This window comes from Sturnus vulgaris, chromosome 1, assembly GCF_052056855.1.
Source record: "Sturnus vulgaris isolate bStuVul1 chromosome 1, bStuVul1.hap1, whole genome shotgun sequence".
Classification (NCBI taxonomy): domain Eukaryota; kingdom Metazoa; phylum Chordata; class Aves; order Passeriformes; family Sturnidae; genus Sturnus; species Sturnus vulgaris.
The window spans coordinates 66,848,266-66,870,083 of record NC_142243.1 but is presented as its reverse complement, the minus strand read 5'-3'; the positions used below and the strand labels follow the sequence as shown (position 1 = coordinate 66,870,083).

General features: G+C 44.5%; 1 protein-coding gene and 1 long non-coding RNA gene across 3 annotated transcripts in view; both read left to right on the top strand.

Moving 5' to 3' along the window:
• Positions 1-218: 218 nt before the first annotated feature.
• Positions 219-3,555, top strand: ID4 (inhibitor of DNA binding 4). 2 transcript variants are annotated; one of them, XM_014878036.2, is made up of 3 exons: positions 219-927; positions 1,585-1,643; positions 2,085-3,555. In XM_014878036.2, the coding sequence occupies exons 1-2, from the start codon at positions 529-531 to the stop codon at positions 1,627-1,629; spliced, it is 444 nt and encodes a 147-aa protein (XP_014733522.1). In that variant the 5' UTR covers positions 219-528; the 3' UTR covers positions 1,630-1,643; positions 2,085-3,555. The 2 variants fall into 2 exon arrangements, with proteins under 2 accessions (XP_014733522.1, XP_014733531.1); XM_014878045.2 differs by having other exon boundaries at positions 219-934.
• Positions 3,556-10,036: 6,481 nt separating this feature from the next.
• The window catches only part of LOC148225271 (uncharacterized), a 78,248-nt gene continuing 66,466 nt past the window's right edge, over positions 10,037-21,818 (top strand). The window contains exon 1 of the long non-coding RNA XR_015805083.1: positions 10,037-11,807. This is a non-coding gene — a long non-coding RNA (uncharacterized LOC148225271). The remainder of the gene's footprint in view (positions 11,808-21,818) is intronic.

Below are 21,818 nucleotides of genomic sequence, written 5' to 3'. Positions count from 1 at the left end.
CCGGGGGGGTCAGCGCGAGCCGCCCGCCCGCCGCCATTGGCCGGCGCCGCGCTCCGGGGGGGGGGGGGCCGGCGCGCCCTGATTGGCTGCGGCGCGGCCCCGCGGCGCCCCCCCCGCTCCCGCGCCGCGCTCGCCCGGCCGCGCCGCGGCGGCGCCCCCGCCTCTCCCCGGCGCCGCCCGCCCCGCCCGCGCCCCGCGCTATATAGGGGGCGGCGCGGCCAGCAGCGGTGGCAGAGGCGGTCGTGCTCGTGGCTGGTCGGCTGCGGAGCTAGAGCTTTTAATTTTAAGAAAAACCTTATTTTTTTTTTTTTTTCGGGCCGGGGGGCGGTTCGCGGTGCCGCTGTTGTCGCGCGGCTCTGCGAGCGCCTCTCCTTACATCCCCGAGGCGGGCGCCGTTAACGCCATCGAGGCGCTGCGGCCGCGCTCCGCTCCCGTTGCGGGCGGTGCGTGCGCGGCTTCCCGAGGTCGCAGCGGCAGCAGCAGGCGGCGGTGGTGGAGAGGGAGGATTCCCTCCCTCATTGCTGCACCATGAAAGCCGTGAGCCCCGTCCGGCACCCCAGTCGCAAGGCGCAGCCCGGCGTGGCGGGCGGCGGCGGGGGGCACCCGGCCCTGCGGTGCCTGGCCGAGCACAGCGGCTGCAAGGGGGGCCCGCCGTCGGGCGAGGAGCCGGCGGCGCTGTGCCTGCAGTGCGATATGAATGACTGTTACAGCCGGCTGAGGAAGCTGGTGCCCACCATCCCTCCCAACAAGAGGGTCAGCAAAGTGGAGATCCTGCAGCACGTCATCGACTATATCCTCGACCTGCAGCTGGCTCTGGAGACGCACCCAGCGCTGCTCCGGCAGCAGCCGCCGCCGCCCGCTCTGCACCCAGGCAGCTGTCCCGCGGGCACCCCCAGGACCCCGCTGACTGCCCTTAACACTGATCCGGTAAGAGGTGCGTGACACACGAGCGCGGGGAGTGGAGCGGAGCGGCGTGGCGCGGTGGTCAGCGCCGGCCGCCGTGGGAGCGCCCCGGGGATGTGCCGCTACTCTCGACCCCGTGGTTCTGCCGAGAAGCCCGACCTCCCGAAGGGGACGGGGCAGACGGGCGCAGGAACGCCCCGGCGGTGGGCGGCGGGTGCCCGCATCCCCTCGGTGCGGGCAGGCAGCCGCGCGGTGTGTACCGTGTAATTACAGCCTCTCGAGAGAGTACCTGTAGCCGGCGTGTTTGCACACACGGGCACAGGCGCGCTGTTCCGCGCTTTCCAGCCTCCGCGCCGTGTAGCGAGTGTGAGGGGCTGTGGGGGCTGTGCACATGGAACGCAGCGTGCTTTGGAGGGGCGGGAATGGGGGAGCGACTCCCTTCTACGGGACCCCCGGTGGCAGCCCGGGGGAGCGGGAAGCGGCGTTCCCCGCGCCCCGGGGCTTGCCGCAGCGCTGCGGTGACCCCCTTGGCTCTGTCCCCTCCGGGGGCTTCCCTGAGCGCTCCGGACGGGGCTATGGTAGTGCCTGGGTGCGTGGAGGAGGAGGGGGTCTGGGCAGTGGGGGAGGTCTCCGTGTCGTTTTTCCCCAGTTGTTAATTTGCCGTGTTTGGTTGCTGCGCAGGCAGGCTCTGTTAACAAGCCGGGGGACAGCATCCTCTGCCGCTGACCGCCGCTCCCCAGGTGAGTGCCGGGCGGGCGCGGGGCCGCGGGCGGGGGGAGCGCAGCCCTCCGCGGCGCAGAGCCCGGGCTCGGCGGGGCCACACCGCATCCTGCGGGAAGCCTGCCGAAGGGGGACCGGAGCCCGACGAGAAATACTTGCAGGCGGCTTTGGGGTTTTATTTTTAATTACGGGGTGGTTGTTTTATTTTTCCTAATTACCGGGTGGTTGGGGTTCCCCCCCCCCCCCCCCCCAAACACTCCCCCTCCCCCCGGAGCGCCTCTGGCTGCGGCGTGCAGCTGCGCATCCCTCCCTCCGCCTGGCCCAGCCTGGGAGCTGCGGTTGTTGTTTGACCTGGTTTGTTTTGGGTTGTTGATCAAGCATGTCTTGTGTTTTGTTGGTGGCGCCAGTCGGTCTGGAGCGGAGCGGTTCACACACCCCCTCTATTCATTCCTCTCCCACAGGTGTGCGGCGGCGCCGCGCCGCGCAGAGGCAACGCGGGGGGCGGGCGGCGGCGGGGGGGGCCCGGCCCTGCCCCGCCGCACCGGAGGAAGGAGCCGTCCAACCCCCCGAGCAGTTCCCATGCTTCACCCCGGCAGAGCCCAGCCTTTTCACCATTTTGCACGTCCGTAGCGGTCCCCCCCACCCCACCCCCAGCTCCCCGTGTCCTTTCCCCCCTTCCCCCCTGGTTCCGTCTCTTCTCGTCGTTCCCGGCCAGCTGTGAGCGGCGGCGTGTCCCACGGTGGCAGCGGGAAAAGTTGCGACTCTGCCCCGGGATAGAGGACCGAGCCTAAACCAGACTTTAGAAACCTTGTAACTCTTGAGGGACCGAGCAGCCGAATCTTGAAGCTTTACTAATCTACCAGAGCATTTGTAGATATATTTGACATCTATTGTTTAAAATAGATGGATTTTATTGGGGCCCAGGGAACTTTCTTCTCCCTGCAGGAATGTTACATATTGTATAGACAAATGAGTGACATTTCATACTGTGTATATATAGAGATGTTCTATAAGTGTGAGAAAAGTATATGCTTTAATAGACTACTGTAATTATAAAATATTTTTAATTAAATATTTTTTTTGTAAATATTATAAAGGTGTGTATGTTTTTTTTAATCTGTGGGAATATCTCTTTAGAAAACCGCAGCTCAAATACGGAGCTGCTAATATGGAAATATCTTGAATGTTTAGGACTTTTTTTGTCCCCAAATGTCCTTTAGACTCGAAAGTTGCAGCTTTAGCTAGTGGTCCTGCATGATTGCATGACGTGTCTAATTGCAAATAAACTTGTTTGGAGTCCATACAACGTGTTTTCCTCAATCTAGACTTAAAATGTTTGTAAGTGTATTATACATTTCGAGACTACACTTTTGTCATTTAGGCACAGGGATTTTTAGTGCATTCTATAAAAGTAGCAGTAAAATGTGTTTTTTACTGAGACAAGAGAAACAAATTCTATCTAGTTTTTTTTTGCGTTATGGGGGCAATGCTTTAGATCTCTAATCAGCTTTTTTTTTTTATCTGCTCTTGCATTTGATAAGAAATTTGCTCGGGAACTTCATTTAGTACCAAAAGGTTTTATCGCAAGTTTGTGTTCCTACAGCTTATTAATTGCTTAAAAACTGAAAACTGTTCTCTGCTTGCAGCCAAAGGGCAAACCATTAACAAAAACAGTTGCTGTTTCCTTCGTCCAAAGAGTATTAATAGTGAACTGAAGAAAGGCACAAGGGCAAAGTCATTATGATCAGTGATGTAAATTCATCTTAAAATGAACCTAAGTAGACCAAAAATAGGATAACTGCATCAAGATTATTTTTCTAGTACAAAGTTACTTACATTTCACTGCAGCTATGTTACAGTTAAAATCCTGTTTAATCTCTGTGATGTGTAACTACTACATGTGAACATTAAACTAGATTTACCTGTCTTTAACCGTGATTCTTCAGCTTATTTCTTCAATCCTCTGAATTTGCACATTCTCTTCGCCATTTGTATCTAGCATTTGACGGGTGAATTATTTTTACGGCAAGCTCTTGTACAATGAAGTCCTGCTGGCTGTAAATTTCTGTCCGGGCTCAGTGAAAGATCCTCATCTTGTGTGATCAGTAGCCTGCACACTAGTGAAATGGGATTTTCAGAGTGGGAGAATTAAGTAGGATTTAATTGGGTGCTTTGTAAATAGCTAGCCAACTGTGTGTGTAACATGGTCTGTTTGACTAAAAAAGAGGATTTGTTTCAGATTATACAAGTGTCAAAAGTACTATAACCCAAGGGAGGACTTCTATTAAGTTAAATATTTATAAGGAAATTAACTATGGGGGTCATTAGGTATTGACTACAGTGATAGTGTCAACAAGACCAACACTTTCTTTATCAAAATAATTGCGTAAAGATCAAATCAAAAAGTGGCTAACACATCTGCAAACACAGGGCCTCCTGTCAGTGCAAATGCTTTAAAGGCGCAGGCATTTTACAGGCTGAGCTGGGACTTCAAGGATGGGGAGCGGGTCCCTGCATTGTATTCCTCCAGCTCTGCTGTTTCGGTTTTAGTTAATGAGAAAAATGCATGTTCTTGTACAATTAAGTCATAAACCTCCTTATCCTGAGCCTCCCAACTACTTTTGTGACAGTAGCAATACTATCAATAGGATTTTTACTGTACTTCGGGAACTTTTCCATAGTGTTAAAAAAGAGAGAAGCAACATTTTTTCCAAAGGATTGGTATAAGTTTACATTCATTTTCTTTGTTTATCCTATTAATATTTTTATTCTTCTGCTTACTTCAGCTTGTACAGCTCAGATTATTTTGTATACAGTTTTTCAGTAACATTGGTTCTCAGTACACTTTTGTTTCTATCCACTGTTGCCAAATTATAGTATTCCATTGCATAGGAGAGGAAGCAAGCAAAAGGTGCTGTCCTAAAATATAAAACTATCTTGTAGAGTTTCTAAATATCAAAGCTGATGTATCCTGGGAGAGCTGGTAAACTACTGAGCTGCTCTTCAAGGAAGGACGTACCAAACCCTGGATTGTTTCAGGTCAGGGCAATCTCCTGTTGAGTTTAGCAGCTTAAGGATTTGGGTTTGCTTTTTGAAAAACTTGGCGGTGCAACAAGTTAGGACCTTTAGAAAATGAAGTCTTATTAAAGAGCTGTGAAAATTTTTCCTGTTATATGTAGTATTCTTCAGAAATGCGAAAGCCTGCATACAGCACTCAGGAAAGTCTTACCAGATCACAAGAGATGCTCGTCTTTACTTATTCCTTATGCTATGTATAAAACTCTAAATGAATATCTAATTGGTTGCTTCCTAATGCCTGGGATCAGTACAGTCCTAAATGCAGCCATAATTATTTTTTGTTTTTCAAAGATTTTAGAGTCTTTCATCATACTGTAATCCCGTATCTTGTTTAAATCATGTTTTCCATATAGCAAAAGGCGTAAATGTTTGAACAAAGGCAAATTAAAAGGACTCTTTCTTCTAATGCCTTGAATTTTCTCTTAGTCACAAAAGCATTCCTTAAAAGGAGCTTTTTGATTGCGTGATGAGAGTTGTGGTGAGGCTGCCAGATTAGGAATTAGGATACCAAATTCTGTTCCCAGCTCTGCTACTGAGGCTCTTTTGTGACCTTGAGCAAGTCACCGGCTGTCAAACAAACTTCCAGTTTTCCACTTGTACCAGTGGCAACATGCACTCTTCTTTACAGAAGCGAGGAGATGAAACAGGCAAAATGCATTCCTGTTTTATCACCTTTCTTATGCGGAGCGAGTTTTTGGTAAGAAAGGAAGCGTGGGGAAAACTGAGGTGATTACCAGGAGCTTTCCGAAGGAGGAGCTGGTTGGGAAGCACATTGGAAGTAGAGGTTGCAAGGAATCTCTTTTCATGGGACACTGCAATTGTCAAGGACTAGAAGACCGTCTCTAAGAGGAATAGATGAGGGAGCCAGGTATTTTCTGTCCGTAACTGGAATGCTGTCTGCAGAGCACAGCTATGGACACGGCTAATGCTGTGTGTCCGTTTTGGTGAGCTGTGGCATGGAGGTCCCAGTCCTTGCAGGTGCTGAGGCTCCCTCTGAAATTTCCAAGTGAGAGGAAAGGTTCATTTCATGTAAAAGCCAAATGCCAACTCCTGTGGCATTTTTCCTGCAGTTTCACATGGGAATGGTATTTATTTTCACTTTCTGTAGTGTTCCTTTTAAATAGTTGCATTTTCAGCCACAAGCGAAGTGGTCATAAGGAATGCCATAGCTGTCCTGCTGGTTGTTCCGAGAGTTAATGAATAAACCATGTATAGGATAAACAGGTTTATGCAAATGCAGTGCAGCATTTTACTATTATTTATATTTTCAAGGCTTTGTAGCTATAGAAGTCACATTTCTGTAAAACCTTTACAGTTGGAAAGAAGAAACCACGGTACAAGTAATTCAAGTAATTGTTTTAGATGCGACACAATTTACTGGTTTCTCCAATAGTAAGGTTTGCAATACTGAATAGCGTGCTTCCAAAACAGTATTGAAAACGTTCTGCTCTCCGGTCCCAGAACATGTGATCTGAAAACACTGGCTAAATATATTCCCCCATACAACTGCTTGCTTTTTTGCATTAGAAAATCCACCCTTTACTCTCATTCCTGGGTAAGAGAAAACTTGCGTGCTCTGCCTACCAGTAGAGCCTGCTTCCCCAAATGTCCAAAGCAGGCGTGCATACACCAGCCCTTGGAGCACATCAGAGCTGATCTGGGGACTGGGCACCCTGGGGCTGTACAGCACTTGGGAGCTTGGCTGCAGGCTGTTGCCAGCCATATGCCAGCATCCCGTGGGTCAGAGGCAGTCTCTGAGCCACCATGTCCAGGTCATACCTTCGTGACAAAAAGCCTTTTTCCTCTTCGCAGCCTGAAAAAACCAAATAATTCTCAGGGACCAGGGTATGGCGTAAACCGCAGTGTGATCACAGCAACACGGGCATGTGGAGGAATTTTCTAAGTTGGCATCCCTCCTCCTTAGCAAAACATGTGCCGGAGGAGAAGAGCCATGTCACCCACGGAGCACTGGGGAAGGAGCAGTGCAAACCCTTCTGAGAGCTGCACCCAGGCACAAGCCCATCGGCCAGATGCTGGTGAGCGATGGACCTGGCTGCTGGGCACACTAAGTACTGCAAGGCAATGTTTCCCCGTTTTGCTCCTCTTGAAGGTATGAGGGGGCACACCAGATTGTTTTCAGTCAGTGCTTGGCAGTGCTGAGGCACTTGAGGAGCTGCAGGCACAGCCCTAAAAAGCGCATTTCCACACACAAAGGTGCAAACGATGCCAGTGGGCTGCGGTTCCCCGCCTGTCCCCCATGTCACTCAGAGGGGCACGGGCCGGGAAAGCAGAGCACTCATCTGGCAGCTTAATTCAGCACAGAGGACACAGCAGTGGCTGGAATGAATTAATCCCCATTTGTAATTTCTCGGCCTGTAGGGAGAAGAGCTGGCACCCCGGACTTTGGCACACAGAGACAGGAGCGTTCCCTCCCCCCATGAAGTGTGACAGCAGCAATGCGCGGGATGTGGGGCAGGGCAGTGTGGGCTTTTCTTCCTTTGATGGGCATGAAACACACTTTGACATGGGACAAGAGTTGGTTTTTATTTTCTTCTTCTTTTTTTTTTTTTTTTCTTTTATCCCTTTTCTCTTTCAACCTTCTTTTAGCCTCGGGTTTACTTCCTTTTGTTTGGTTGGGGTTTTTTGGTTTTTTTTCCCAAAGATGATGTGTTTGTCCACTGACAGGATACACTTGCTTCTGGTAAAAGAAGCACTTTGACAATTTTCACAACATGTATAATTTGCTCTAAGGACCATAATCGCTTCTTCTGATTCATGTGTCATGTAAATAAATATTCCAATAATTTTTAACATGCATATTATGTACTCCATAGATCAATGGCTCCTTTGAAGCTCTTACCATTTATCCTTTAAGTTCAGACGTTTTAAAATATGCATTATTTATTCAACAGGCTATCTTTTCATTCAGAGATGCTGGTGTCTATGTTTGTAGCAGTCTAGCATCTATATTTTGTTTAGAATATTTGAAAATCAGTATTACTTAGTCTTTTCAGCAGGTTGAAAATATTCCCATAAAAATGCAGTAGCAGGAAAGAATACTTCCAATTGATAAGACTGAAACATACATCCATTTAGGATCATTTTAAAAGACTTTGTCTTCTATTCCCTTTTTACTTCTCCAGCAGCCCTGGAAACATGCAGCGCCAGGAATGGGTGACGTGTGTGGGCTGCAGTGCAGGTATTAAATCCCTGGGAGGGTTTGTGAGGGTGGGAGCGCCTGGACTTAGAGGGGCAGGTGGACACAGTGCTACAAGCCAACATTTCCCCTTGACTTCTGCTGTGTCTGTTCAGAGACTGTGGGAGTCCATCCCAGCAGGAGCATCACTGCACTGGGGCAGCAATCATGCAGAAGGACATTGCCTTCTCCAGCTTTAACGAGGAAGCAGTTTCTTGGTTCATGTGCAGGACAGTCTCACCAGGCAAGCAGGAGCCAATATTACCAGCACTACCTTGTGAGCTGCTCCAGGGCTTCAAGTGCCACCAGGGCTTTTTTGGAGGGTTGTGGTGTTTCTGAGGTGCACAGGGGCTCCATGCCAGGCAGCAGTTGTGACGGGGTAGTTCACGTGGAAGCAAAAGCATGGACACAGATGACTTCATGCCTTTGCAGCTACTAGCCAGGGCAAATCCTTTCCTGTTCTGAGAGGGTGGGGGAGCAAGCAGACGTTCTATCCCCACCTCAATAGAAAGCTGCAAGGGGAACGCAACGAGCTCCTGGGTCCTTGCAGGAGTAGCCCATGAGATAAGAGGGTCTCTGACCTCCATGCAGTCTAATGAGGGAGGAAAACCAGGGCCAAAAAAGATAAAGTTCGTATTTAAATGCAGACATCTGCAACAATAGAGGTGGAAACATAAAAAATTGCTATCAAATTCATTTGCTTGTAGTATAAAGGCTTTTGTCTCACCTTGTTTAAACAGTCCCACTCCTGTGTTTAGTTTACTTGTGTTAATATCCCCCAGAGGCTTCATCATTTGCTATTGATGAGCACACACACACACACACACACACACAAAAAAAAAAAAGAAAAAAAAGGTGGTGCTGTCCAAGCAATTAAATCTCTTTCCAAGTGCTTAAAATTCAGCATGTCCCTTCAGTTCCAAAGGTGCTAGATCTTCAAAACCAGCAAGCTGCTCACAGTCAGCTGGGAAACCCCAAGTTATTTTGGAGCACATAAAAACATTCAGTGCTGATAAATACTCACACTGTGTTTTGCATCTTCATAATTTGGGATTCCATTTACTTGACATATGCAATAAATAAAGCAATAAATAAAATATGCTCCCAGCCTCAAGGACGTTTCTCTGTGTAAGTTGCAGCTCGGTATACAAACTCCTTCCAAACCAGCTGGTGCTACACTTCTACAACACTTGCTTATTCTAATTCAGGGATACCTTCATAAGAAGGTGACTATGAACAATACTTTTCAAACCATGATAGAAGCAGATGGGGATTAGGATACTAATAAGAATATAAAGCAGTAAAAATAGAGCACTGCTTTAGCTGGAAAATGGGAAAGAAATTTTCATTAGCCCTTTTTGGTAAAAATGTTTTTACCTAAAGCATCGGAAACTCCAGTGACTCAGCTCTTGGACCAAATGCCCACCGAAGTCTTTCCATCACCTTCAGCAGATGTCAAATGGCAAATTCACATGAATGAATGGGTACATTTAGGTCTCTGTAGTGCACTGCTTTGCATGGACAAAATCGCATTATGTTTTCTCCAGGCCTCAAATAGGAGGTAGATTTTGCCATTTTTTGCCAATTTACCCTAGACTTACACTGTCACTGGTATAAGAAGTTGGGCATAGACTTCAACCAAGCAGAATAGCACTAGGACCCACAGCTTTTAACTTTTCCCTATTCTAAAACCATGACAGCTCTCTATGCAAAGACTTACATGTGACTCAGTATCAGCAGCAGCTCCATCAGGGCGCAACGGTGAAGAAAATTAATTGTGAGGCCCAGCCTGTCCCTGGCTTGGCCTTGGACTCAGTCTCATGTTAATCATAGAATTATAGAACGGTTTGAGTTGGAAGGGACCTTAAAGATCATCTAGTTCCAACCCCTCTGCCACAGGCAGGGACACTAGATCAGGTTGCTCAAAGCCCCATAAGACCTGGCTTTGAAATACTTGGAGAGTTATAAAATTCTCTTTTCCATTGCCAGATTGGTTTTGAGTTGAGTTTTGCCATAAGTTTGTCCATGAGTTAGTTTAGTGGGCAGGGTCAGATGCTCACTCCCATCAATTGCTGGGGAAGCTTGCATCGTATTTGGCTTGTATACTGAATATAAACAGAACTATCTGTCAGCATTTGCTTGGATTCCTTGAAATATTAAAACAAATGCTTGTGCCTGTGTTGCAGGGCAAGATCTTCTTTATTTTGCTGGGGCAGTAGCCATATTGAAACAAACTGTATTTTGTTTTCTTTCAGACAGGTGTGATGGCACACCTGCGGAGCTCAGGCTTGAATAGCAACTCGTAACCTTTTGTGGGTAAGGTGGGGGGCAAATCCTGCTTAACAAGGATGTCAAACTGATCTTTGTTCCCGTCTCCCAACCAAGTATCTGTGGCAACAAACTGGAGACAGGTAAACAATCGGCTTCTGCTACCACAAGCTTTCCATTTACAGTTCACCAGGAGCTCTTATTATATGAAAGGAAAGGGTGGATGTGGTGTCAACACAAGGTAATAGTAATATTATTTGAACAGGTGTGTGGGGTGTTGCTAAAGTGAGAGAACGGGTGAGCTGTAGGGAGCAGTTAGTACAGGGCTGTGCATGTAATAACCAGAGCTCACTCGCGTGTATTATCATAACAATCATGTGTGGCGATGGGTTTCACAATAAGCTGGTCTGATTTACCCGGTGCATTAAACTAGTTCTGTTGTTTCTCACTTCCTAACTCCCTGCTGGAAAAGAGCCTGAAAAAATACGCACGCTAAAAATTTGGTGAGCAGACCCACTGTGCACGCAGCTACAGACAGATAACCCACCAGGCCACAATTACCCCCCAGACTCTGCTCCTCCACAGGCAACTTTGCTGCTGATTTACGTCTTGGGAAGAGAGAAAACAGATTAAGCATCTCAGGACTGCATTACAAAGGGATGGCAGGTTTGCGGCAAGTGTTAAGGCACCGTGGAATTGAGAGAGTCGAGTGCCTCAGCAGTTTTGTCTATACATCTATTCTCTGTAATGCACTTAATTTTAATAATGTATTTCCAGTCTGTGATGTGTGTTAAATTGATATGTATCTGTGATTCGAATGTATATTCATCTCTGTGTGTATAGAGTTAGATGAATATCCTTTCAGGAAGAAAACTGTGTGCCACAATAGAGAATGGAAACAGTAAAAATAATCTTTTAGATTCTGCTTTTAAGGAGACAACTGGAATCACATTAGAAAGGATTAATGCGGTAGGTACATACCTTGCTGAAATTTGCATGCTTCCATTGTGGGAAAGTGGGAAACAAAGGGAAAAAAATCATACCCTGATGTGCTCTCCAAGTCGAGCTATGTGTGATTCACTGAAGACAGCCATGGAGGTTACAAAACAGAAATTAAGAGACAATATAAATTATGTGAGGGTGTTCTAGACAATTAGACAACTCGTTGGTCCATTTACAGTGCTGCTCGTAGCTTTATATAAAATCTGATGAAAGAGTGGCAAATTGTAAGCAAGAAAATTTTTCATTCTCTCCTTTCCTTAAGCTGTACTTTGTTTAGAGATATCTTAATGCGTATCCTGAGCATTTTAATAAGAAACTATTGCATGCCACTGGTTTGTGAAAACAGTAGTTGTATTATTACAGGGGATGAATTAATCTTCCAGGTGTCCATTTGTGTTACTCAGATCAGGCAGGGTTTATTTGCAAAGGGCTGACCCTGCTTCCTGGCAGGTTCGCCGGGAGGTGCCGTGCCAGATTCCCTCCGGTGGATGCAGGAGGGTTCAGCTGGCACATCCCAGGGACCGCGGGGACAGTCACATGGCAGGGGCTACCGCCCGAGGGAACGCGGGGACAGTGGCTGTGACGGCAGCGGCACCACGTCCTGGGCTCGACAGGCTCCTTCTGGGATCCTTGAAGGCTGGTAGGAAACAAGTATTCTCAAGCTCGGGTCTGCATTCTTCTGGTAATGCAGATTTAGCCCAAGGTCACTCAAGAAACCTTTATGTCAAGCAGCTTGCTCCGTCTTAAAGAGAATGGCTACAGCATTTCCCTTTGTACACATTTCATTAAGTAAATGCTTAATAGCAGGGTGGCTGTCATCTTAGGGCAAATATTTTAGAAATCCCTTGTTAGTCACATCAGGTGTGCTTCTTCAATATTGCAACATCTGTTATTTGTTAGATGCAAACAGAGAATGAAAATGTGTATTTGCCTTGTCCTGGGCTCTTCAAGTAATTCAGGCAACCTGGCTGAATGTGCTGGAGACAGTGCTGACAGTACAGTTATTTCAGGAGGGTAAAATTGCACTAAAACTTGAGTAGGGGGTAAACTAAAATGTGTTCTATTACGCTTGGGTGCCCTCTAGTTCTTTTACAATCCAATGAGTACTTTAAATATACCTTGATCCTTGGAATTTCCTTGTAGAAGTCAATGCTGGGCTGCTGTTCCAGCAGAGCAAACACTGGATGGGCTCTTCACAAACACTGGGTAAGTCACAGTCAGCTGCAAGGAGCATACTCTTGATCACAAGGTTTCTGCAATAAAACAAGCATTTTGATCTTTTTTTGAAGGCATGATTATTTCACACTAGAAGACACATATTCTGAGGCTACATCTCAAAAGTCTGATTCTTTGCTCTGGATTAGTTTTGCTGGTTTTTAAGCAAATACTGAAGTAATCAAAAATAACAGCCTGGTAGTGTTTTAGGCGTAGTTTGAAGAATTTAATTGAATAGAGACTTTAATGAGAGGACAGTGGATTCTTAATTACCTCAGGCACAGTTTAGCACTTTGTTCATGTATGGTATTTATCTGGGGTGAATCAATTTGTTATTAGCTGGCTATTGCAGTGCAAAAGTTGGTGGAAAAGTCATTGTGGTGTGCTGCAGAAACAGCATTACAGCTGCACAACAGCCTTTGCAAGAATTCCTTGAACATAGATGGGATATATTCATTAACATCATCAATCAATTAAAAGCTTGTTTGGGTTTTGGTTTGGTATGTGCTTGTATAGATAGATAGATAGATAGATAGATAGATAGATAGATAGATAGATAGATAAACTCCTAAGAATATTGCATGTCTTCCATCAAATTTAATTTTTCATCTGTTTTGTGACTGACGATTTTCACTTGCTGACATTCTTGTACACACTTGGGAGTCGTCCCCGTCCTTTGGATCAGCCTAAGGAAAATGCTGCCCTCTCTTGAATTTGAGGATGCAGTGCACCTCCTGGCAGAGGCTGCCCGGGGAGCGGGACGCAGCGCATTCCTGAAAGATGGTAGTGACTTCTGCAGGGCTAATGAATGTTGAGAAAGGCAGCACAGTATTTTAGACTAGTAAACAGGGTTAAGAGAGTTGTTCCGAAGGACGTAAATTCTCTAAAATATAAATTTTCTCTCTTCTGAAAAAAAAAATTGGAAAACGAGCAAATATGCTTTATTCCATTATGGAAATACCTTAGCCAGGAAAATGTCATTGTCTTCCATGCCTGCATAGAGAGGAGGCCAAGTCCTGAAATTCTTTGGACTACTTTCACTCAAATTTAAGTTATTTCTTTGACTGTTTCAGTTGTGAGTTTTGCTGAATGCCCATCTAGATCTTGAAGTCAAAGGAAAACTTTTTTTCTGCTAGGCCTTCTCTGAAGGAGGGAGGACGTGATTTGCTGCCACTGGTCCTCTGCACGAGAAAATAAATACTTGGGGTCACTCCAGTGTATGAACACACACCCCCCCCCCCCCCCCCCCCGAGCTTTACCACTGGTGTGGAACCACTGATGTGTTGCTTGTAGAAACCAACATGTCACTGCCTTGAACAGCTTAGTCGGGAGATGTGTCTCCAGCTGGAGGGAGGAGGATGTTTCTCCAGCTGTTTGTCCTCTTCTCTGACAAGCACGGATAGAGCATGCTTTTCATGCATCTTCCTTCAAGGGGGGAATATAAAGGAGACCTTGTGGGAAAAGCTATTCTGGAGTAGCTTCTGCCTCCATTTCTTCAAAGAGGTATTAAAACAAACAAAAAGCTCTCCCCTTCTCCTATAGACACTCCTGCTTGTAGAAAGATATGTACTTTTCTGCTGGAAGCAAAGGGTGAAAAGGATCATTACATGATGTGTAGGAGGGATTGTCTGGAAAGTAGTCCTACAGCAAGTAGTCCTAGCATTCCTAGGAGGACATGCAGATTTTGGTTTGTATTAGCTCAGAGGATGCCAGTGCACACATGAGAACCAAGTTTGCTGGACATCAGATACTGCATGAGAGGAAGGTGAAGCAGGGCGTGCATTGTGGACAAGGAGAAAAACATACATGCACATCTAAACTCGATCTTTTTCTTTACTGCTGTTATTTAAAAGGTTTTTCTGAACAGCTCCCCACCCAGCCCTCTTACAGTTCTCAGAAGCTACAAGACAGGTAGGCAGCAAGGAGCAACATACAGGGAAAATGACTGGCTAACAATAGCTGTGAATATTGTTAGTTATATGATTTGTGCAAAAGAACGTGCTTCTTATATTTATCTCACTTTTCAGCACCTACAGTTATCTCTTTTTTTTTACACAAATGTGAGGGTGATTAATCCCAAATGCAATCTTAAAAAGGATAAACAGAAGGAGACTGGGCATGTATATGTCAATTGCATTGTATACTTCCTCATCTATATTAAATATGAGACAAAGTAATAAAAATAAACAATACAGTATTTTGTCAGTTGCAACTCAGGCAGTAACAAAATATTGCCACATTTTTTCTTACAGAGCTGGCTGTGTGGTGGCTGGAAAGAACCCTAAAGCATATAAAGCTCTTATCTTCATACATTTCCCTAAAGAATAATAGATCAGTCGGTGCTCTGATGCTGTTTTAATAATGTACAATTTACAATTCATTTGGTTACCAAGCACTCACAGTATAATTAATTTCACAGACCCTTTCTACACATTGGCATGGTTTATGACAGTACAGAGGGAAGATGGGAAAACTCTGTTCCCCCGCTGTCACAGCAGAGTGCCTGGATGATGTGTCACCTGGCTGGTGTCACAGCAGTCCTGCCTTTGTAGGGGTGACAGGGCTTGATTTCCCCTTTCCTTCTGCCCCAGCTCGCACCTGCCTTTCCCATCTCCCTACATGGCCATCTCCATGGAGGATGTTGCCTTGGGGATGAGCCAGGCTCATCCTGCACCTCCCCACTAGCATTGAGCCAGACCTGCCCCGTTCCTTTGAGTCGCTGCAGGCCCTGTGAGATCTGCTGCAAGCGCTGGAGCAAAAGCGAAGGTGAGCCAAGGGGAAGACTCAAGGACAAAAGGCAGGTGACAAGCCTTCAGTGCCTCTCAAGCAGTGCCTCCCTTCACCCTTGCAGCTGGGGACAGGAGAGCCTGTCAGGAGTACAGGGATTGCTTCAGTCAGGAGTGACTGTCCATCCAAACTGTCAGTGCCCCAGCCCAAGCCTAATATCATTTAACAGAATCAAGACACAAAAAAGGCTCCAGAAGCAGGCAGAATACATATTGTTGGGGGGTTTATTTCCACAGTCCTGTTATTTTCCCCTTTACCGGGAATCTGTACAGTTGCCTGAGAGACTTAAATAATGGACTCTCTCTGCAATGAATGGAGCTGCTGTTCTGTGATGTCTTGCACATCAAAGCAATTTTTTTGAATCTGCATTTACCTCTTTGATAAAGACAACACTGTGAGGAATTCAGCAACTGCAGAGAACCTGCGGGTCTGCACATCCACCCAGAGCTTTGACAGCAGTGTATGAATTGCTATTGAAGTGATGGTTTTGTTTCCATTATCAAATAAACAGAGGTTTCCTTTTCTGAATTTCCCAAACATTATTTTCCTGTTTGAAGTTCTCGATTCCTATACATGCACAGTGTATGTATACACACACATGGATACTCACCTATATGTGTATATATGCATATATAGACACACACAGATACATATATATAGTTCTGTTATATATATATATATATATCTATATCTATGCCTGAGGGTAGAGATCACAGTTTGTAAAGGCTGAGCACACAATCCTCTATATAAACACACACAAGTACTCACACTGAAGTGCAGCTTAAAGCTACGCTTACTAATTTTCTACAGCTACAGTTGCAGTTTTTCTCTTTTTTTTTCCTTAGATGTTCAAAAGCTGATTTCTTCCAAGGACTGAAGAGCACTGTGAGCCACAGCCCTAAATGTTTGATTAACCCCTCTGGGACCTGTGTGGTTTTCACAAGACATTAACCGTAAGAGGTACATCTCTTGCACTGTGTCTGCAGCTGGCTACTCCATCCTAATGATTTGGTTTCCTAATCTCTTACTTGAGTAAAAATATGGCGAGGCAGAGACCATGAAATACTGCTTTCACATCTTTTTTCCATATGAGATTTGGCAGACAATTTGCCAACATACTGATGAGCTGCTGCTCTTATTTTTTACATCTATAAAAACTTGTCTCTTCTGTGAATCAGGACATATCTATAAACTAACTGAAACCAAAAAAAGGTTATTAAGGACATCACGTACATTGGTATATAACACCAACAAGTATTGTTACTATCACCATCAATTACTCTTATTCACAATATAATCACAATTTAAAACTTGTACGGTTAAAGTATCACAAGGTTCACTTCAAAACAGGGCTCAAAATCTCTCCCTTGCAGTCAGGTTTACAGAAGGTTTAAAGCAGTGCTTGTGTGGCACGAAAGGGCTGATGGAGTCTTATCCCCTCAGGAGAGTGTTGGTCTCTTTTCTGCCTCAGAGAAAGCTCCCAAGAAAACCCGATGCTTTCCTAAGATGTGGGAAGTAGTAAACCTGGAAAACTTTGCTTTTACCCTTTAATATCACAGAGTTAAAATCTAGCCTCCAATCCAGGTGAATTTTTTCAAGCTTATGGTTTTGGAATGGATGAATGTCCGTGTAATTATCTATTATCTGCTTTTTTTTAACCTGTTTCATTTCTCTCCCATACAAATGCCTCTTAGCATAATTTCTTTTTTTCAGTTAAATTTTTTTTTTAACTTGATGTTACTCAAGAAATGAACACAACTGTGTTAATAAAATTCCTGCAAGCACCAACCTGATTGCAAGGCAAAACTCTCTACTTTGAATTTCCAGGTAGAAAAAAACTATAGCATTGCTAGGAAGTACTACTTGCTTTATTTTGGCAGTTTTTTCAGTACTAAAAGAAAAATTTCTCAGACATGAAAGTAAAATTGATAATATTTAAATCCACAATGGTTTAACAGCATTTCAGAAGTTATAGCATTTATGAGAAATACACAAAAAAATATTTTAAAGTTAGATCACCTGTTTCCTTTGGAAAAAAAAATTCTGGCAATCAAATCTAAACAACAGCTAAACCAATTATCTTTCTTTTATGACAACATGGGGAAGACGGAGTTTTTTCTTGTTTCTTAGTCCATATTAAATATCAGTTGGAACCAAAACCTTTGCAGCAGAAAGAAAACCAGTGGGCCAGGCTGGTGTCTGCATCATCAGTGTCACAGTTAGCTCTGTTGTACACCTTCCCTCCAATTCCCTCTTTCTGAACCCACAGGGACCCCTGACACTGGAAGGTTAGATGCACTTTGATGAGGAGGACAGCTGGCACGAGATGGCCCCAATCCATTCTCCTAATCCCTGCTCCCTCTCAAAATGCCTGTCGGGAATGGTCCCTGGCAAGTGCTAACTGTGAGCTGGGCCCAGGCATGGCTGGGGAGAGTCATACTTGACCCAAGTCAACAGGATGCCAAGGACTGCTGTAACAATTTAACAATCCGGAAAATTGAGCTCCAGCACCTGGGGATGTTCCCTGGCACTGTTTCCTTGACTATCTGCACGTGGCCAAAGAGAGCAAACCCGATTGATAAATACCAACAGGATGGTGCAGGGCTGAAATGCATGACACCAGCATCCCACGTGCTGGCCCAAACATCATGCTGAAGTTTTGAAAATCAGCTAATAAATGTAGAGATTGCTTTTAAAAGAGAGTCTAAAATTTGCCAAAAAGGGAGTCAAATCCCCAGGCTGAAAGCAAGATAACATTTAAGTGGCTTATTCATGAAAAGCTATCACTTGACTTTCCACAACAAACTTGCCAACGTAAAGCTTCATGTAAGGAATGCAAAACAGCCAGGCAAAGCTCAAAGAAAAAAAAAATTTGGTCAAGGACAAAATAATCATATCACCTCGAGCTGTGACACACCAGCTTACTTAACTTTGATTTTACCAGCATAACTACCAGGTGCTTTGTGTGATCAAGGTGCCCACAGCTGTAATCTAATGTGATCTGGAGCTTATTCACTGATCACAGCTGTGTAATTTCAGGTAACATGCTTCCCTTGTTTAGTTTTGTTTAACATTGTTAAATATATAGTCAGACCATCTGCACAGTATTTTTTAAAATTGGAAATTACAACCATAACTTCCTTTTTATATATCAATAAACTAAATAGCAAAATTTCAAAGGGATCCTTCTCCACCAAACAGTGAAGCAGAATGTTTGTCCCACGCCACACCATTGCCTAATTGCACACTAATTGGACAAACGTGATTAAATATTTCAAGATCTTTACTAATTGCCTCTATTTTAGCTTTAAAATTTGCTTGCCACCAACAAATTTAATGACACTGGTGTCTAGTCATCAGCAAAAAGCCCAAGAGTTGCTCTTTAAAATGTACCTAGTCAGAATATTTACTGATTGTGCATTGTTGTTTCCAATGTAGCTTAATTAGAAATCCAATCAGTTCTCCAAGTCTAATTATACTTGATTTGTAGATTCAGACTATGATACATAATGAAGCTAAGCAGCTAACAGTAAACGTGCTTGAAATGTAACAATAAGAGAAATATTTTTAATGCATGCCTTGTTATCATTTTAGAAACTCAGAGTAATATATGAGATCAAACACAAAGGGAAATACGGAGATTTATGACTCAATAGATTTTTAAAAATCCCATGTTTTATACTGCAGCAATATAACTGGCGTATGTTTAGTGTTTAAAAATATTTCCTTTGTTTGTTTACTTGTTTGAACAAGATAGCAACATATATTTTGTGGATACATTGATGTCTGTACTTGGTTGCATTTATCTTGCATGCCATTATTCTTGCCCTATATTTTAAATGGCATTATGCATAAGAAACTGGGAGCTGGGTTAGAGATGGTTACTAAGGCAGCAGTTCCCTTTAGCTGAGTCCCTACATCTTCAGTGCACCCTTAATTTACTCTTCTCTCTCAGAAATATCCTTTAGGGGCCAAGGGCCAGATGTTTCTTTTTATTCCATGCTGCTCAGGGAAACACATCTGCTCTGCTATTATTTTTTACCTCAGTCCCACAGTCTGAACATCGCAGCTGCAGCCTTACACTCATGTTGTAGGTTCAAACTAATAGTGTGTCACTTTTGGCATCACCTACAATGTCCTTTTATCAGCATTTTTGTGTAGTAGAAAACATTTTGATCACACTTAAGTAATGAGCAGCCCGTTCTCTGAAGAACAGGCAAAACTTGGAGGAAGAAGAGGAGGAAGGAAGGAAGTCTGTCAGCAAGTCACACCAAGATCCTTGGTTGCTTCCTTGTGTTTCCCAGAGAGGAATCCACAAGCAGCCACACTTTTCTGTTTAGAAAACTATAGTTACCCACAGACCTTTCAGAAATCAGCCTGTTTCATGGCTACATCCCTAGCTTGGAGGCTGTTGATGTCATCTTTAGATTTTTTGGCAACCACTTGTTGCTCCTAAAGGGTTCGGTGAAGGCTTCTTTGCTAGAAATTTTTAGGGGTGTACAGATTAGAAACAGCTAAAAAACACCTAGGTTATTTCATATGGAGAAAAAAACACCTTTAAACCTGTGACAGAAAGCGTTATGATCCCAGAATCCACATGAGGAGAGGAGAAGCAAGGTACGTAGCAGCTACGGTCAAGCAGCTTTGGAAGCAAGGCTGCAGCAGAAGGAACTTGAGGCTCTCTGACCCTTTCCCCTTCAGAGGAAAGCCCCCAGGGGCTGTGTGTAGCTCTTAATTTTCTCACCTTATCTTTTTATTCTAAATTTCTTCTTAAATCAAAACTCAGTCTTTTTCTGCAAAGAAAAAGCATAACCAACTGGCAAGTCTTTGTGTGGGGCCTACAGGAGACAAATGTTGAAAGCTTGCCCCAGTAATTGCTGCAGTTCTGAAAGAAGCTAATAAATAAAGCAGTTCATGAATAAAAGCTGTTTCCCAAGTTGTGGTAACACCACTAAGAATATGAAGGATGGGAAGAGGGAGGAGGAAAAGGCAACAGGGCAAAAATAAGGAAGTAAACAACAAGATTAATGTTAAGTTTTGCTCAGTAAGAAATGCAGTGCATAAAGTAAGCAGGCACTGAGAGGAAAAGTTAAAAGCTCCTGGTGAAGTGGTATGGGCAATGCAATCCTGCTGCCACTGTCATGGTTTTAGAAGTTCAGGATGCCCTCACAATGGGGTAAGACACCATGGGGTGGATCCTGGCTCGCTGGGAGCTCACTCAGCTTCAGGGCCCTGAAATGCCTGGAAGAACAGCCCAGCTTCCCTCAGTGATGCCCCAGACTGTGCTCATGGTCTGCCACTGGTTTTGGGGGTCTCTGCTGGGAAATACATGGAACTGCCTGGTGGCAGTGTGACCTGTTGGATGCAGCACGAGATGAGTTGGCAGGTGGTGTCGACTTCCACACTGGCTTCCTTCCCGACCTGCCTGGCACCAGGGCACGGCCTCAGCACTTTCTGCCTGAAAGCCAATACTCACCAGCTTCCCAGAGCACTTGAGCTCTGTAGATGAAGGGCACTGAACAGCAGCTGACTATTATTTTCAGGCTTCCAGCATGGTATTTTGCACCATATACAATGAGATAAATTCAAATTTATTTTTTTTCCAAGTAACCATTACAAGTGTTCTTTAAAGAACAAAAACTGTGAAATGGAGATGTTATTAAAAACTTGACCCTGTTTTAACAACAATGTTTGAAATATTTTAGTGTGTTGTTCTACTTAATTTACTGAGTCCAAGGGTTGGGTTCTCCCTCCCCTCTCTTCTCTGCCCTTAAAATCAACATCAGCAAGGACAAAATTTTTTTTAAACAGCAGAATAAAATATTTCAGTCACATCCTCCGTACTAACCAGTGTTCAATATTTTATCTTTCTTTACTTTTTTTTTTCATCCGTGTGCAATCAGCCTTGAAAATTTCCTTTGCCTTCAATTCTTTTACCTTTGATGGTATTCAGATTGCAGGCTATGCCTTGGCCCCTCATGCCACACAGTCTTCTATTTATATTATTAAAATGCAGCACTTGCTTTTTCATTTTACTCTGTTTACAGGGTGTTGCTTTTATTGATTAATGTCTCAGACTCAAGTAAAATGCTAATCACGCACGGAAAAAATTGTAAAAAACTCAATATGCTGATCTGTGGTGCTTGGCATTGGAAGTAGCTCACTAACTTGGTTCTGAATTAAGCTTCTGATGGGAAGCAATTCCATCCCACTAATGCAGTGCCCAAAAACCTGTACCTCTTGGGCCAAGGGTACAATATGCTCTTATTCTATGCTTGCATCGTGAGACACATGAGACCCAAGCAAAAGAAGCCTAGAAAAATTCCATATTTAGCTTTATTTGCCTAGATCTATAATTTTCAGACTCATTTATATTTATCTATTTTCTTCCAAAATGGTGGCTGCCACATTCTCCCTCCTTAGGACAAGTCTAACATGAGAGTGTGTGTTCTGGCAGCCATGGCGGTGAATTGCAAGCGTGCTTGGAAGAGAAAGTCAGACCTAAGGACACAGCAGATCACTCTCTGCTCATGCAACACCAGCAGGTGACCAGACTCTGCCATGTTGCTTGTGCAATGCCTGAGAAGGAGGACAACAGGTTCTGGGTATCTCAGCATCCAAGAGCAAGATTACATTTTGTGGCATTGAA